The 18390-nt window shown below is 45.3% G+C and overlaps 1 protein-coding gene across 1 annotated transcript in view; it reads right to left on the bottom strand.

Annotated features, from left to right (window-relative positions):
• Positions 1 to 18390, bottom strand: part of LOC137095669 (neuronal PAS domain-containing protein 1-like) — a 73911-nt gene that overhangs the window by 35088 nt on the left and 20433 nt on the right. Inside the window, exons 2-3 of the mRNA XM_067462437.1 lie at positions 17061 to 17234; positions 14603 to 14841 (exon numbers count right to left, since the gene is read on the bottom strand). Coding sequence (XP_067318538.1) covers positions 14603 to 14841; positions 17061 to 17152 — 331 coding nt within the window. The 5' untranslated portion in view covers positions 17153 to 17234. The remainder of the gene's footprint in view (positions 1 to 14602; positions 14842 to 17060; positions 17235 to 18390) is intronic.

Raw genomic sequence — 18390 nt, 5'->3', positions numbered from 1 at the left:
GTCAGAGTTGGCTTGACGTGCCTTCCTCTTGGCACGTTTCTCCCTTTCACCCTCCATTTGTGCCTCTTCAAATTCTGCAGCACTGCTGGTCACAGCTGACATCCAGCTGGAGTGCTCAAGGGCCAGGGCTTCCCAGTTCTCGGTATCTATGCCAGAGTTTCTAACGTTGGCTTTGAGCTCATTTTTAAATCTCTTTTCCTGCCCACCAACATTCCGTTTTCCGTTCTTGAGTTTGGAGTAGAGTAACTGCTTTGGGCATTTGGACAACGTGGCCGGTCCAGCGGAGTTGATGGCGGAGTAGCATTGCTTCAATGCTGGTAGTCTTTGCTTCTTCCAGCACGCTGACATCTGTCTGCTTGTCTTCCCAAGAGATTTGCAGGATTTTTCGGAGGCAGCACTGATGGAATTGTTTCAGGAGTTAAATGTGACGTCTGTAGACAGTCCATGTTTAGCAAGGTTTGGAGGACAATAGCTTTATAAGCAAGCCCCTTGGTCTCCCTAAGGATGTCCCAGTCTTCAAGCACTCTCTGCTTCATTCAGAAAAATGCTGCACTCGCAGAGCTCAGGTGGAGTTGTATTTCAGTGTCAATGTTGACATCTGTAGACAGTCCATGTTTCGCAGGCGTATAGCAGGGTTGGGAGGACAATGGCTTTATAAACAAGTCTCTTAGTCTCCCTATGGATGTCCCGGTCCTCAAACACTCTCTGCTTCATTCAGAAAAATGCTGCACTCGCAGAGCTCAGGCGGTGTTGTATTTCAGTGTCAATGTTTATTTTTGTGGAGATGTGGCTGCCAAGGTAGTGGAAGGGGTCAACGTTTTCTAATGTTACACCATTAAGCTGTATTTCTGGCATTGGAGAGGGACTGGCCGGTGACTGCTGGAAGAGCACTTTGGTTTCTCGATGTTCAATGACAGGCCGAGCTTCTCGTATGCTTCTGCGAAGGTGTTTAGAGTGGCTTGTAGGTCTTCTTCTGAGTGCACACAGACAACATTGTCATTTGGCAGAGAAGACTATTAAGGTATTGTCGAAGGCTTTTATGGCTGGAATCACTGGGTTGTTGTGTGGTTTTTGGGCTATATGGCCATGTTCTAGAAGCATTCTCTCCTGACGTTTCGCCTGCATCTATGGCAAGCATCCTCAGAGGTTGGACTTCAACTCCCACAATTCCTAACAGCCTACTGGCTGTTAGGAATTGTGGGAGTTGCAGTCCAACCTCTGAGGATGCTTGCCATAGATGCAGGCGAAACGTCAGGAGAGAATGCTTCTAGAACATGGCCATATAGCCCAAAAAAACTACACGAATCCAGACTACAAAGGACTTGCAAAGCTACAACTCCTGAGATTCCAAAGTCTGTTTGGAAAGCTACAGTCAAGAAATGGAATCGGAAGACTTGGAAACCAGAAGGCAACCGTAAAGGAACGAGATAGGAATCTTCCAATGTGAAGACTTACTCATTCCATACCATCCGTTTCCGATTTCCATTTATAGGGGCGAAAGTTGGACGGGAAAGACAGCTGACAGGAGGAGAAATCAACTCATTTGAAATGCGGTAAATGGCGAGGAATGCTGATGGGCGGCCAGAAATAAACCGGCCTCAGAGCAAAGCAAGCTCGAGTTTTTAAGACGAAGCCGATCGTGAGAATCCTTAGAATAGGTGGACATCTTCAGGTAATGGGTTGCTGTGAGTTTTCCGGGAATTTTGGCCACGTTCTAGAAGCATTCTCTCCTGACGTTTCTCCCCCATCTATGGCAGGCATCCTCAGAGGTTGTGATAATAATAATAATAATAATAATAATAATAATAATAATAATGGATTTGTTTTTGTACAGAGCTTAGCGAGATTAATACCTTCCCGATGTGTGTTGTCGAAGGCTTACGTGGTTGGAATCACTGGGTTGCTGTGAGTTTTCTGGGCTGTGTTCCAGAAGCATTCTCTCCTGACATTTCTCCCCCATCTATGGCAGGCATCCTCAGAGGTTGTGATGATGATGATGATGATGATGATGATAATAATAATAATAATAATAATAATAATAATAATATAGGACTTCTTTGTGTACAGAGCTTAGTGAGATTAATACCTTCCCAATGTGTGTTGTCGAAGGCTTTCGTGGTTGCAATCACTGGGTTGCTGTGAGTTTTCTGGGCTGTGTTCCAGAAGCATTCTCTCCTGACATTTCACCCACATCTATGGCAGGCATCCTCAGAGGTTGAGAGGTCTGTTGGAAACCTCCCAACCAAGGATTTCTCCCAGGCAGGAAGCAGCCAGACTTTGAAGCTGCAAGGCTACTTAATGCTAATGTAATTTATGTATTTATTTCAGAGGTTGAGAGGTCTGCTGGAAACCTCCCAACCAAGGATTCCCCCAGGCAGGAAGCAGCCAAACTTTGGAGCTGCAAGGCTACTCAATGCTAATCAATAATAATGTACTTTATTTATTTATTTCAGAGGTTGAGAGATCTGTTGGAAACTAGGCAATTGGCATTTATAGATCTGTGGAATGATGTCCAGGTTGGGAGAAAGAATTCTTGTCTGTTGGAGGCAAGTGTGAATGTTGCAATTGGCCACCTTGATTTGCATTGAATAGCCTTGCAGTTTCAAAGACTGGCTGATTCCTAACACCTCCCAACCAAGGATTCCCCCAAGCAGGAAGCAGCCAGACTTTGAAGCTGCAAGGCTACTCAATGCTAATCAATAATAATGTGCTTTATTTATAATCAAGTCACATTCTCTCGGCCCCGGAGGAAAGAAGTGGCAAAAAACACTCCTGAACACGTCCTCACAAGGAAACTGGATGGTCTGTGGGGGTCTCTTCTACATCTAGTTGAAAACACACTGCCTTGGAATCCAATGGATTCTCCTTCTCTAGAGGTTATTAAGCAGAGATGGGATGGACATCTGTCAGGAGGGCTTTGATTTTGTTTTCTTGCATTGCAGAATAGGGTTGGACTGGATGGTCTTTGGGAGTCTCCTCTACATCGAGTTGAAAACACACTGCCTTGGAATCCAATGGATACTCCTTCTCTGGGGGTTTTAGGCAGAGACTGGATGGCCCTCTGTCATGAGGGCTTTGATTGTGTTTTCTTGCATTGCAGAATAGGGTTGGACTGGATGATTTTTGGGGGTCTCTTCTACATCGAGTTAAAAACACACTGCCTTGGAATCCAATGGCTTCTCCTTCTCTGGGGGTTTTAAGCAGATATGAGATGGACATCTGTCAGGAGGGCTTTGATTTTGTTTTCTTGCATTGCAGAATAGGGTTGGACTGGATGGTCTTTGAGTGGTCTCTTCTACATCTAGTTGAAAACACACTGCTTTGGAATCCAATGGATTCTCCTTCTCTGGAGGTTATTAAGCAGAGATGGGATGGACATCTGTCAGGAGAGCTTTGTGTTTTCCTGCATTGCAGAATAAGGTTGGACTGGATGGTCTTTGGGGATCTCTTCTACATCTAGTTGAAAACAAACTGCCTTGGAATCCAATGGATAGTCCTTCTCTGGAGGTTTTAAGCAGATGCTGGATGCACATCTGTCAGGAGGGCTTTTATTGTGTTTTCCTGTATTGCAGAATAAGGTTGGACTGGATGGTCTTTGGGGGTCTCTTCTACATCTAATTGAAAACACATTACCTTGCATTCCAATGGAATATTCTTCTCTAGAGGTTTTAAGCAGAGATAGGGTGGACATCTGTCAGGATTTAAGGAGAGGCTAGATGGCCCTCTGTTAGCAGGGCTTTGATTGTGTTTTCATGCATTGCAGAATAGGGTTGGACTGGATGGTCTTTGAGGGTCTCTTCTACATCTAGTTGAAAACACACTGCCTTGGAATCCAATGGATTCTCCTTCTCTGGGGATTTTAAGCAGAGGCTGGATGGACATCTGTCAGGCGGGCTTTGATTGTGTTTTCTTGCATTGCAGAATACGGTTGGACTGGATGGTCTTTGGGGGTCTCTTCTACATCTAGTTGAAAACACACTGACTTGGAATCCAATGGATTCTCCTTCTCTGGGGGTTTTAAGCAGAGATGAGATGGACATCTGTCATGAGGGCTTTGATTGTGTTTTCCTGCATTGCAGAACAGGGTTAGACTAGATGGTCTTCGGGGGTCTCTTCTACATCTAGTTGAAAACAAACTGCCTTGGAATCCAATGGATTCTCCTTCTTTAGACATTTTAAGAAGAGACTGGGTGGCCCTCTGTCAGGAGGGCTTTGATTGTGTTTTCCTCCATTGCAGAATAGGGTTGGACTGGATGATCTTTGGGGGTCTCTTCTACACTGAGTTGAAAACACACTGCCTTGGAATCCAATGGATTCTCTTTCTCTGGAGATTTTAAGCAGAGGCTGGATTGACATCTGTCAGGAGGGCTTTGATTGTGTTTTCCTGCATTGCAGAATAGGGTTGGACTGGATGGTCTTCGGGGGTCTCTTCTACATCTAGTTGGAAACACACTGCCTTGGAATCCAATGGATTCTCCTTCTCTAGAGGTTGTTAAGCAGAGGTTGGATGGCCCTCTGTTAGCAGGGCTTTGATTGTGTTTTCCTCCATTGCAGAATAGGGTTGGACTGGATGGTCTTTGGGGGTCTCTTCTACATCTAATTGAAAACATATTACCTTGCATTCCAATGGAATATTCTTCTCTAGAAGTTTTAAGCAGAGATAGGGTGGACATCTGTCAGGATTTAAGGAGAGGCTAGATGGCCCTCTGTTAGCAGGGCTTTTATTGTGTTTTCTTGCATTGCAGAATAGGGTTGAACTGGATGGTCTTTGGGGGACTCTTCTACATCAGATTGAAAACACACTGCCTTGGAATCCAATGGATTCTCCTTCTCTAGAGGTTTTAAGCAGAGGCTGGATGGACATCTGTCAGGAGGGCTTTGATTGTGTTTTCCTGCATTGCAGGACTGGATGGTCTTTGGGAGTCTCTTCTCCATCTAATTGAAAACACACTACCTTGCATTCCAATGGGATTTCCTTCTCTGGAGGTTATTAAGCAGAGGTGGGATGGACATCTGTCAGGAGGGCTTTGATTGTGTCTTTCTGTCCAACTCCTTCCCATTCGTGCTCTCTTTCTCTGTCGTTCCGCATCTCCTTGAACCTTCCTTGACGGGTTTCTCCCTTTCTCTTGCCATTCCCAGCTTTGCAAGCCAGACGCATCCCAATTCCATCCGATCGCAATGTCAAATTATCAATGCAAGAACGGAAGAAGGAACAAAGGGGTCTCCCAGCATCTTGCCAAACACATTGCCATCTGGGTGCATTATTAGCCTGAGTGGCCGGCAGGCAAGTGCTCCCTGGACAAAGGCCAAAATGTGGGTGATTCACCTTTAGAGAGGGGGAAACCATCCAGACGAAATACTTCCCTGCACCCTTTGCTTTCCCAATTTGAGTAGTTATGACTCTTTGGAAAAGGCCGAAGGATTCAAGGAGGGCAGAAGACGAAAGCCAGGTGTGCCAGGTGGACTTTTCTTGGTGGTCCTCAATTCCTGATTGTGCTGTGGCACGCTGGGCCTGTGCATAAGACTGTAGACACTCAGGACATAAATTCCATGTGCCCAACGGGATGCTGGGGCTGCCTCAGATTAAAGGCCCTTGGATTTCCTTAAAACAGAGTCTTTAGATCAGTGGTTCTCAACCTGGGGGTCGCGGCCCCCAGGGGGGTCATTGAGCCATTTCCGGGGGGTCGCGAAGCTGCCTTGGTTGGCTCCGCCCCCTCCAAAATGGCTGCCGACCCTTGCCTTTTGGGCAAGGGAGGGCTAACCGCCTCCCCCCCCCCCGCCTTTCCGAATTTTATGGTTGGGGGTCACCACAATGTGAGGCGCTGTATTAGGAAGGTTGAGAACCACTGCTTTAGATTGCTTAAAGGTTCAACAAAGTTATTTATTATTGAAATCAAATAGGTACTTTAAGGCTTTCTTAATAGTCTATTGGCTCTCTCTCAATCTTGTCCACAGGGAACAGGCACTATCTTCATAAACTGTATTTTAGCTAATAGGGAAATCCTTAACTTCTAATCTGGGCAGTCTGTCTTTGCCTCTGTTGGCGTGGAGCCCCTGCACCCGGTACCAACTGCTTCTGGCTTCTGCGAGTGACCCTTACCAAGCAGAGCTTTGTAGACTTCCAGGGGGAAAAAGGAGTTCAGGTTTCAGTGAGGGCTGACTGAAGTTCGTCAGCAAAGGAACTGTAGGGCTGTATAACCCCGGCCAAGCTGTGGGCTGTATATCTCCCCGGCCAAGCCATAGAAGACGAAGCTTTCTACAGGAGCTCCTGGTTTTATGTCCTGCATGAAAGGCTTCTCTGTGTGGACTGGCCCAAAATGGCTCCTATTCCCTCCAAAACCCAAAAAGAAATCCAAGGAGAAGAAATCTTGCATCTCGGAAGCAGTGCATTTGGATCATCCTCAGTGAGACTTAAGCAACGTATGCGGCAGGTACTGGCTTGTTCAGTAGACTCTCCTCTACAGTTCCATTTTAGCGGGAAGCCTTAGTATTGAACGGTTGTGTTGTTAAAGTGCATACTATGGAACCCTGCACAGATGGTCAGTCAATGCAACTTAAGCAATGTGAAGTCATTGAATTCTTAATAGCAGAAGATGTCACCTCAACATTTTTAAACTTACTCACCCAACGACACACAGTACTCACATCCACAGAATCACCATCAACAGCTTGCATTCTCTGATGAATCTCCTTTGGGGTGACACCTTCTGCTGTCAAGAATTCAAGGACTGCGCTTTGCTTAAGTCGCATTGACCGACCGTCTGCGCAGGGTTCCATACTTTGCACTTTAACAACACAACCGGTCAATGCTAAGGCTTCTCAAAAAATTGGAACTGTAGAGGAGAGTCTACTGAACAAGCCAGTACTTGTTGCATACCAGTACTGCCATCTGTTGAAGAGTTACGAAGGTGGAGGCATTACTTTTCATTCAACTCTTGTACATGGAATAAATGGGTTTCTCCAACCTTGTGTGTTGTTTATACAGCTGTTCATAGTATCACATGGTTGGAAGCGACTATCCAGTCCAACCCTCTACTGCCAAGCAGGAAGGCACAATCAAAGCCCTCCCAACAGATAGCCATCCATCCTAGGTGGGTTTCTACAACCTTGTGTGTTGTTTATACAGCTGTTTATAGTATCATAGGGTTAGAAGGGACCCCTCAAAAGGCCATCCAGTCCAACCACCTTCTGCCAAGCAGGACACAATCAAATCCCTCCCGACAGATAGCCATCCATTCTAGATGGGTTTCTACAACCTTCTGTGTTGTTTATACAGCTGTTTATAGTATCATAGGGTTAGAAGGGACCCCTGAAAGGCCATCCAGTCCAACCACCTTCTGCCAAGCAGGACACAATCAAATCCCTCCCGACAGATAGCCATCAATTCTAGATGGGTTTCTACAACCTTTTGCGTTGTTTATACAGCTGTTCATAGTTCATAGGGTTGGAAGGGATCCCCCAAAAAGGTCATCCAGTCCAACCCCCTTCTGCCAAGCAGGAAGGCACAATCAAAGCCCTCCCGACAGATAGCCATTCATCCTAGATGGGTTTCTACAACCTTGTGTGTTGCTTATACAGCTGTTCATAGTATCATAGGGTTGGAAGGGATCCCCAAAAGGCCATCCAGTCCAACCCCCTTCTGCCAAGCAGGGAGACACAATCAAAGCCCTCCTGACAGATAGCCATCCATCCTAGGTGGGTTTCTACAACTTCCTGTGTTGCTTATACAGCTGTTCATAGTATCATAGGGTACCCCAAAGGTCATCTAGTCCAACCATCTTCTGCCAAGCAGGAAGGCACAATCAAAGCCCTCCCGACAGATAGCCATCCATCTTAGATGGGTTTCTACAACCTTGTGTGTTGCTTATACAGCTGTTTATAGTATCATAGGGTTAGAAGGGACCCCTGAAAGGCCATCCAGTCCAACCACCTTCTGCCAAGCAGGACACAATCAAATCCCTCCCGACAGATAGCCATCAATTCTAGATGGGTTTCTACAACCTTTTGTGTTGTTTATACAGCTGTTCATAGTTCATAGGGTTGGAAGGGATCCCCCAAAAAGGTCATCCAGTCCAACCCCCTTCTGCCAAGCAGGAAGGCACAATCAAAGCCCTCCCGACAGATAGCCATCCATTCTAGATGGATTTCTACAACCTTGTGTGTTGTTTATACAGCTGTTCATAGTTCATAAGGTTGGAAGGGATCCCCCAAAAGGCCATCTAGTCCAACCGCCTTCTGCCAAGCAGGGAGACACAATCAAAGCCCTCCCGACAGATAGCCATCCATCCTATATGCCAAGAAGGAGACTCCAAGGGAACATATAGTGAGTTTTTCCTAATGTTTAGGTGGAATCTCCTTCCTTGCAGTTTGAATCCGTTGCTCCATCGAGTCTACGATGGATGTTTAATAAACCGCCGGCTGATTAATCAACACGGTCGTAATATTATTAGTATTTTCCCCCCTTGGCTCCGATGGAGGAGGGAGCCCGGGGTGGAGAACTTGCTGTCGGGCGTTTATAAAAGACGCTGCTAATTGCCGCTAATGCGATTGATTAGGAAATTGGCCCCAGGTTAAAGATGCTAATCAGTACAGGGAAATTCCTGGACAAGCGCCGCTTTGGGAGACGCGGAGGGGGAGAACCATGTGCCAGTCCAGAAAGGAAAGCGAAAAGTGTTTTGGAGGCGACGCGCTTGCCCTGAGATTCCTCTCCTTGATCCCAAGTTGTCAATCAAGAAGAGCTGAATGTCCACCTGGTTACAGAATCCTATAGAGCAGGCATGAGCCAACTTGGGCCCTCCAGGTGTTTTGGACTTCAACTCCCACAATTCCTAACAGCCGGTAGGCTGTTAGGAATTGTGGGAGTTGAAGTCCAGAACACCTGGAGGGCCCAAGTTGGCCCATGCCTGCTCTATAGGAGACTGACATCTCCGTAAGTGGACTACAACTCCCAGAATCCCCTCACCAGACCCCAAAAGTCATTTCATGGACTATGACTCCCAACATTCCCTAGACATCACCCAGAAAATTACTTTAATGGACTATGACTCCCAGAATCCCCTCACCAAAACCAAGAAAGTTATTTTTTGGACTATGACTCCCAGCACCCTGCTAGTCTTTACCCAGAAAGTGATGGTTACGACTCCCAGAATCCCCTCACCATCATCTAAAAAGTTACTTTTTTGGACTACAACTCCCAGAATTCTCTCACCATCACTCAGAAAGTCACTTTTTTGGACTATGAATCCCAGAATTCTCTCTCCATCCAAAAAGTTACTTTTTTGGATTACAACTCCCAGAAGCCACTCACTAGACCCAAAAAGTTGTTTTACGGACTGTGACTCCCCGGCATTCCCTAGACATCACCCAGAAAGTGACTTTTTGGATTACGACTCCCAGAATTCTTTCACCATCATTCAAAAAGTTACTTTTTTGGACTACAACTCCCAGAAGCCACTCACTAGACCCAAAAAGTTGTTTTATGGACTATGACTCCCAGCATTCCCTAGACATCACCCAGAATTCTCTCACCATCATCCAAAAAGTTACTTTTTGGACTACAACTCCCAGAATTCCCTAGCCATCACAGAGAAGATGACTTTTTTGAACGACGACTCCAAGCATCTCCTCACCAAGACCCAGAAAGTGATTTTTTTTTTGGACGATGACTGCTAATATCCTCTTGCCAGCACCTAGAAAGTGAATTTTTTGGACTACAAGTCCCATAATCTCCCTCTCCAAACGCTTGCACTACAACTCCCAGAAGCCACTCACTAGACCCAAAAGTTGTTTTATGGACTATGACTCCCAGCATTCCCTAGATATCACCCAGAATTCTCTCACCATCATCCAAAAAGTGACTTTTTTGAACTACAACTCCCAGAATTCCCTAGCCATCACAGAGAAAATGACTTTTTTGAACGATGACTCCAAGCATCCCTTCACCAAGACCCAGAAAGTGATTTTTTTCTTTTGGACGATCTGCCAAAGTGACTTTTTTGGACTACGAGTCCCATCATCTCCCCCTCCAAACGCTCTTCTATTTTTAAACCCTTTTGGAAGACACAGCTGCGGCCAAACAATGGCAGGAAAGCCCTTCCATGCTGTTTTGCACAAAGTTCTGGCTGCTGCGTTTTCCCTCCACCCCAAAGCTGGTCATTAATCTAATTCATTCCTTGCAGATTTTGGCTTTTGGGGGGAATCGAGGGAAAAGAAGGGGGGGGGGTGTGTCCAAAAAGACCATCACAAAAGGGTCCCACCATCCCAGTGCTGGAATCTGCGGTTTGGGGGGGACCGCCGCTTGCTCCCCACCCTCGCCCAACAACAATAGGCAGATGTTTATCCCTATTTCGCGGCACATTCTCTCTCGTTATTCGGCTGATAATTACCCCGCGGGTAATGATAGTAATCAGAAATTGCTGCAAGCCTGTATTCTTCTGAGGCAGTTAATTTATTTAATTACACCCTTGGAAGCTGCATTATTTAAATGGTGATTTATTGCATGGCTAATCAATGCTATTTCATCTGGGTGCGGGGAGGGCGCATGTGTCGGAATGGGGCCGTTTCCGCCGGTCTCGAGAGCATCCGAAGGGACACCGGGCGCAAGGAAAGACTTCCCAAAGAGAGAGGAAGGACTTGTGGGTCTGGATGCCAGTCAATGGTGGCTCATGTTTGCCCATTTCCACGCCTGGCAGAGATTATTATTATTCTCAGCCCGGTCATAGCTAACTTCTACATGGAACACTTTGAAGAACAAGCCCTGGAGACAGCAACCAAAAAGCCCACGATATGGTTCAGATATGTGGATGACATCTTCACCATTTGGAGCCATGGAGAAGAAGAACTCAACAGGTTCCTGGACCATCTCAACAGCATCCACCCAAACATATAGTTCAGATATGTGGATGACACCTTCACCATTTGGAGCCATGGAGAAGAAGAACTCAACAGGTTCCTGGACCATCTCAACAGCATCCACCCAAACATATAGTTCAGATATGTGGATGACACCTTCACCATTTGGAGCCATGGAGAAGAAGAACTCAACAGGTTCCTGGACCATCTCAACAGCATCCACCCAAACATATAGTTCAGATATGTGGATGACATCTTCACCATTTGGAGCCATGGAGAAGAAGAACTCAACAGGTTCCTGGACCATCTCAACAGCATCCACCCAAACATATAGTTCAGATATGTGGATGACACCTTCACCATTTGGAGCCATGGAGAAGAAGAACTCAACAGGTTCCTGGACCATCTCAACAGCATCCACCCAAACATATAGTTCAGATATGTGGATGACATCTTCACCATTTGGAGCCATGGAGAAGAAGAACTCAACAGGTTCCTGGACCATCTCAACAGCATCCACCCAAACATATAGTTCAGATATGTGGATGACACCTTCACCATTTGGAGCCATGGAGAAGAGGAACTCAACAGGTTCCTGGACCATCTCAACAGCATCCACCCAAACATATAGTTCAGATATGTGGGTGACACTTTCACCATTTGGAGCCATGGAAAAGAAGAACTCAACAGGTTCCTGGACCATCTCAACAGCATCCACCCAAACATATAGTTCAGATATGTGGGTGACACTTTCACCATTTGGAGCCATGGAGAAGAAGAACTCAACAGGTTCCTGGACCATCTCAACAGCATCCACCCAAACATATAGTTCAGATATGTGGATGACACTTTCACCATTTGGAGCCATGGAGAAGAAGAACTCAACAGGTTCCTGGACCATCTCAACAGCATCCACCCAAATGTATAGTTCAGATATGTGGATGACACCTTCACCATTTGGAGCCATGGAGAAGAAGAACTCAACAGGTTCCTGGACCATCTCAACAGCATCCACCCAAACATATAGTTCAGATATGTGGATGACACTTTCACCATTTGGAGCCATGGAGAAGAAGAACTCAACGGGTTCCTGGACCATCTCAACAGCATCCACCCAAACATATAGTTCAGATATGTGGATGACACTTTCACCATTTGGAGCCATGGAGAAGAAGAACTCAACAGATTCCTGGACCATCTCAACAGCATCCACCCAAACATATAGTTCAGATATGTGGATGACACCTTCATCATTTGGAGCCATGGAGAAGAAGAACTCAACAGGTTCCTGGACCATCTCAACAGCATCCACCCAAACATATAGTTCAGATATGTGGATGACACTTTCACCATTTGGAGCCATGGAGAAGAAGAACTCAACAGGTTCCTGGACCATCTCAACAGCATCCACCCAAACATATAGTTCAGATATGTGGATGACACCTTCACCATTTGGAGCCATGGAGAAGAAGAACTCAACAGGTTCCTGGACCATCTCAACAGCATCCACCCAAACATTTAGTTCACCATGGAAAAAGAAAAAGAAGGAAGACTGCCTTTTCTAGATGTCCTAGTTATCCGCAAACCAGATCAACAATTGGGTCACACCGTCTACAGAAAACCCACACACACAGATAGATATCTACATCAAAACTCCAACCATCACCCAAGTCCAAAAAGAAGCCCCATTAAAGCCTTGGCAGACCGTGCAAAAAGAATCTGGGAAGCCCACCTCCTCCAAGAGGAACTGAACCACCTCAACTGGGCTCTCCAGGCCAATGGAGACTCCACCTCAGACATCAGAAGAGCTGCAAGACAACCGAGAAGAAGCCACGAGAGTCAAGATGAAGATCCACCCAGAGGAAAAGTGTTCCTGCCATACATCAAGGGTACCACTGACCGCAGAGGGAAGCTGATGAGGAAACACAACATACAAACAATCTACAAACCCACCAAGAAAATCCAACAACTGCTACGTTCTGCAAAGGACAAGAGGGATCCTCTCACCTCTGCAGGAGTCTACCGTGTACCATGCAGCTGTGGACAAGTCTACAGAGGGACCACCAAACGCAGCAGCATTGCCCAGACACGAATCAAGGAACGTGAAAGGCACTGCAGACTGCTTCAACCAGAGAAGTCAGCCATAGCAGAGCACCTGATGAACCAGCATGGACACAGCATATTATTGGAGAACACAGAAGTGCTGGACCACTCTCACAACTACTATGTCAGGCTACGCAGAGAAGCCATTGAAATTCACAAGCATGTGGACAATTTCAACAGAAAGGAGAAAACCATGAAAATGAACAAAATCTGGCTACCGGTATTAAAAAAAACTCTACAATTACAACAGCAAAACAGCAGAGAAGAAACAACCAGGCACAGCTTAACACCTCTCAACAAAAGATTCCCCCAGGCTCAGCCAGGCCTTCAAATGCTAATCAAGGTGGTCAGTTGAAACATTCCCACCTAGATCCAGCAGAGAAGAGCTCTTGGCCCCACCTCAGTCATTCCACAGATATATAAACTCTTTTTCCTAGTTCCAACAGACCTCACTACCTCTGAGGATGCTTGCCATAGATGCAGGTGAAACGTCAGGAGAAAATGCCTGTAAAACATGGCCATATAGCCCGAAAAAACCCACAAGAACCTAGTGATTCCAGCCATGAAAGACTTCGACAATACTCTGCTGGCTGTTGTATTGGATCACACGTCGGACACTTCCCAAGTGTCTAGAGTTGTTGTTGTTGTTGTTGTTATTATTATTATTATTATTATTATTATTATTATTATTATTATTTGTAACACAAGAAGATGAGTACACAGCAGACACTCTTCTGGCTGTTGTATTGGATCACACGTCGGACACTTCCCAAGTGTCTAGAGTTGTTGTTGTTATTATTATTATTATTATTATTATTATTATTATTATTATTATTAGAAACACCACAAGATGAGTCCACAGCAGACACTCTGCCCTGGGAGTAGTAGTTTGGCGAGATCCCACGCAGATGCAAGTTAAAGACCTTGTAAAAACAGGTTGGCGCATCTACACTTTAGAATGGATGCAGTTTGGCAACACTTGGAGTGTCATGTCTCTGTGCTACAGAGCCCTGGGAGTTGTAGTTTGGCAAGGCCCCAGGCAGATAAAGCTCGAGACTTTGTAAAAATAGGTAGGTGTGTCTATACTGTAGAATGGATGCAGTTTGGCACCATATGAAGTGTCATGTCTCTTTGCTACAGAGCCCTGGGAGTTGTAGTTTGGCAAGGCCACAGGCAGATAAAGCTCAAGACTTTGTAAAAATAGGTAGGTGTGTCTATACTGTAGAATGGATGCAGTTTGGCACCACTTGAAGTGTCATGTCTCTTTGCTACAGGGTCCTGGGAGTTGTAGTTTGGCAAGGCCCCAGGCAGAAAAGGGTAAAGACCTTGTAAAAATAGGTAGGTGCATCTACACTGTAGAATGGATGCAGTTTGGCACCACTTTAACCACCATGACCCAATGCTATGCAATCCTGGGAGTTGTAGTTTTACAAGTTCTTCATGTATCTTCAAAGCTGAGCTAAAGCTCCCACAGTGATTCAAACTGTCACATTGTGTAGAAGATGCACCCTTTGCCTACTTCTCCCACTCTTTGTCTTGTTTTCAAACATGACACTAGTTGCCTTGAGTCCCACTGTCGGGAGATAAGGCATATTGTAAACAAACAAACAGATAAACAATGGCGCCAAGGAGAACTCTAGATTCTTACCTTTGCCAGGTGGGGGAAGTCCTTCTGCCCGCAGGTTCCAAGGAGGGTCTCCATGGCTGGCAAAGTCCCGCATCTTGAGGTAACTGATGGTGAGGCGGACGATGGAGGCCTTGTCCAGCTGGCTGGTGATGGCTCCGGGCAGCGGCAGCATCTTGGCCAACTCGTAGAACTCAAAGTTCTCCTTGCCCCGGCGGGAGCGAGCCGCGTTGCGGGACTTCTCCTTCCGCAGAGCCTGGAGGCTGGAGGAGAAGCAGAGAAGGTGCTTGAGGAGCAGAACTGAACCCCAAGGGTGTCCTCCTCAAGACCTTCTTCTCTGGAGGCTTTGAAGCAGAGGCTGGATGGCCATCTATTGAGGGTGCTTTGATTGTGCTTTTCTTGCCTGGTAGAAGGGGTTGGACGAGATGGCCCTTGGGGTCTCCTCCAACTCTAGAATTGTATGGAGATGGTATCTGAGCACCTCCAAGTCTACTTTGAAGGGAGACGTAAGGGGTGGAGGGGATAATGTTGGACTTGCAAAAGCTATTCAGGTCATAACGATAGAATCATAAACTTGGATGAGTCCCCAAGGATTATCCAGTCCAACCTTCTGTGTATATATCTATATCATATACCTAGGCATGCATCCATCCGCCCATCCACCTATCTACCTACCTATATACTCGTATGTATCATAGAATCCTAGAGCTGGAAGAGACCTCAAGGGGTATCCAGTCCAACCTTCTGTGTATATATATTCCTATCCATCCATCTATCTGTCTATCTATCTATCTATCCATCCATCCATCCATCTATCTATCTGTCTATCGACCGATCCATCTATCCATCCATCCATCTACCTATCTATCTATCTATCTATCTATCTATCCATCCATCCATCCATCCATCAATCTATTCATTTATCCATCCATTCACATGTTTATCCATCTATCTATCAATCTATCAATTATTCAATTGATCCATCCATCTATCTATTCATTTATCCATCCATCCACCATCCATCCATTTATCTATCTATCTATCTATCTATCTATCTATCTATCTATCTATCCATCCATCCATCCATCCATTCATCTTTCCATCCATTTATCCATCTATCTATCTATCCATCCATCCATCCATCCATCCATCCATTCATCTTTCCATCCATCCATCAACCTATCTATTCACTTATCTATCCATCTACCTATATATCCATCTATCTATCCATCAATCCACCCATTTTTCCATCCATCTACCTACATATCTATCTATCTATCTATCTATCTATCTATCTATCTATCTATCTATGCACCTACCTACCTACCTACCTATCCATCTATCTATCCATCCATTTATCTACCTATCTATCCATCCATCTATCTATCTATCTATCTATCCATCCATCCATCCATTAACCCACCCACTTGTCCATCTATCTGTCTGTCTGTTTATCTATCCATCAATTCATCCATCTACCTACCTATCTATCCATCTGTCTGTCTGTCTGTCTATCTATCTATCTATCCATCAATTCATCCATCTACCTACCTATCTATCCATCTGTCTGTCTGTCTGTCTGTCTATCTATCCATCAATTCATCCATCTACCTACCTACCTATCTATCCATCTGTCTGTCTGTCTGTCTATCTATCTATCCATCAATTCATCCATCTACCTACCTATCTATCCATCTGTCTGTCTGTCTGTCTATCTATCTATCCATCAATTCATCCATCTACCTACCTATCTATCCATCTGTCTGTCTGTCTGTCTATCTATCTATCCATCAATTCATCCATCTACCTACCTATCTATCCATCTGTCTGTCTGTCTGTCTGTCTATCTATCTATCCATCAATTCATCCATCTACCTACCTATCTATCCATCTGTCTGTCTGTCTGTCTGTCTATCTATCTATCTATCTATCTATCTATCAATTCATCCATCTACCTACCTATCTATCCATCTGTCTGTCTGTCTGTCTGTCTGTCTATCTATCTATCCATCAATTCATCCATCTACCTACCTATCTATCCATCTGTCTGTCTGTCTGTCTGTCTATCTATCTATCTATCCATCAATTCATCCATCTACCTACCTACCTATCTATCCGTCTGTCTGTCTGTCTATCTATCTATCCATCAATTCATCCATCTACCTACCTATCTATCCATCTGCCTGTCTGTCTGTCTGTCTATCTATCTATCCATCAATTCATCCATCTACCTACCTACCTATCTATCCATCTGTCTGTCTATCTATCTATCTATCCATCAATTCATCCATCTACCTACCTATCCATCCAGGAATTGTAGGAGTTGCAGTCCAAACACCTGGAGGACCCAAATTGGCCCATGCCTAAAATAATTAAATCTCTCTCTCCCTCCCTCCCTCCCTCCCTCTCTCTCTCCATAATATATATGTGTGTGTGTGTGTGTGTGTGTGTGTATTTAAAAAAAGATTCAGCCCCGACTTACCAGGGCACCGGCTGGTTCTTGACCAAGAGGCCCTGCAGGAAGTCCCACTCGACGCTGACGCATTTGACTTCGCTGCCGTAAAGAGCCGCCATCGTGATTCGGGAACCTTCCAATTTGGGAGCTCAGCGTCAGAGCATCTTGGAGACGTGGGTTTCCTCGAGGGAAAGCCACAACCTTGGGAAAAAGAAAAGGAAGAGTTGTGGTCAGCAGGAGTCATTCCCATTTGCATTTTGTATTGAATTATTATTGTTTAACAACAACAACAACGACAACACTCTGCTTTTTTTTCCTCCCTTAGGATTGGGAATGCATCTTGCAGAGTGCATACACACTACAACTCCCCAAATCCCATAGTATTGAATCTTGCCAGTTCAAGAGGTACCAAAGTGGATTAAGTCCACAATGTAGACGCACCCCTTTGATTTAGCCAGGAATTCCCTCTTCTGTCCCACTATTAAAGACTCAGGAGCGCTGTTTTTGATTTCTCCAGGAGCCTAGTTGTGCATTTCGCCTGGCAGCATGCTCTCATTTCATTAATTCGACAGTGTAGATCAGGCATGGGCAAACTTTGGCCTTCTATGTGTTTTGGACTCCAACTCCCACCATTCCTAACAGCTGGAATTGTAGGAGTTGAAGTCCAAAACACTCGGAGGGCTGGAATAGATGCAACCCATGAAAGGCATAGGAACCCTCACCAGGTATTATTATTATTATTATTATTATTATTATTATTATTATTATGTTTATTTACACCCTGCTTTCTCCAGGTATTATTATTATCTCTATGTTTATTTACACCCTGGGAGTTGTAGTTTTGCAAGGTCTTCCCTGTCATAAAGCGCACTGAATTACAGCTCCCAGGATTCAATCACAATGAGCCGTGGCAATTAAAGTGGAATCAAACTGGATCAAATCCACAGTGTAGATGCACCCTTGGCTAGTGAGATGTTTGGGTCCCTCTTCCCTATGGAAACCCTATAGAAAGAGGCTCTTATTGCGTCCTCCAAGTCCTTCTCAAACCTCTTGGCACACTTTGTATTCGCCTCCTTTTTTGGCTCCCCATTTTCCCCGGTCAATTTGGCCTCTTGCTGAGCGACAATCAAGAGCAACCAAGCGGAAAAGGAGGGCTGCGTGCCGAGCAAGAAATCCCAAGATCCAACTGCGTGAGTGAGAGACGGGCCCAAGGCAAGTGAACCTTGGAGAGTTACAAATCCCAAACTCATAGGGTTTATGGCTGCGTCTGTGCCTGGTTTCCACTCCAAAGTACTCAGGGATGATTAATATCTATCCTCACCATCACTGATACAGAATTATAGAGTAGGAAGGGACC

Source organism: Anolis sagrei, chromosome Y, assembly GCF_037176765.1.
Source record: "Anolis sagrei isolate rAnoSag1 chromosome Y, rAnoSag1.mat, whole genome shotgun sequence".
Taxonomy (NCBI): domain Eukaryota; kingdom Metazoa; phylum Chordata; class Lepidosauria; order Squamata; family Dactyloidae; genus Anolis; species Anolis sagrei.
The sequence above is the reverse complement of the archived record's forward strand: the minus strand, read 5'-3'. Positions and strand labels throughout refer to the sequence as shown.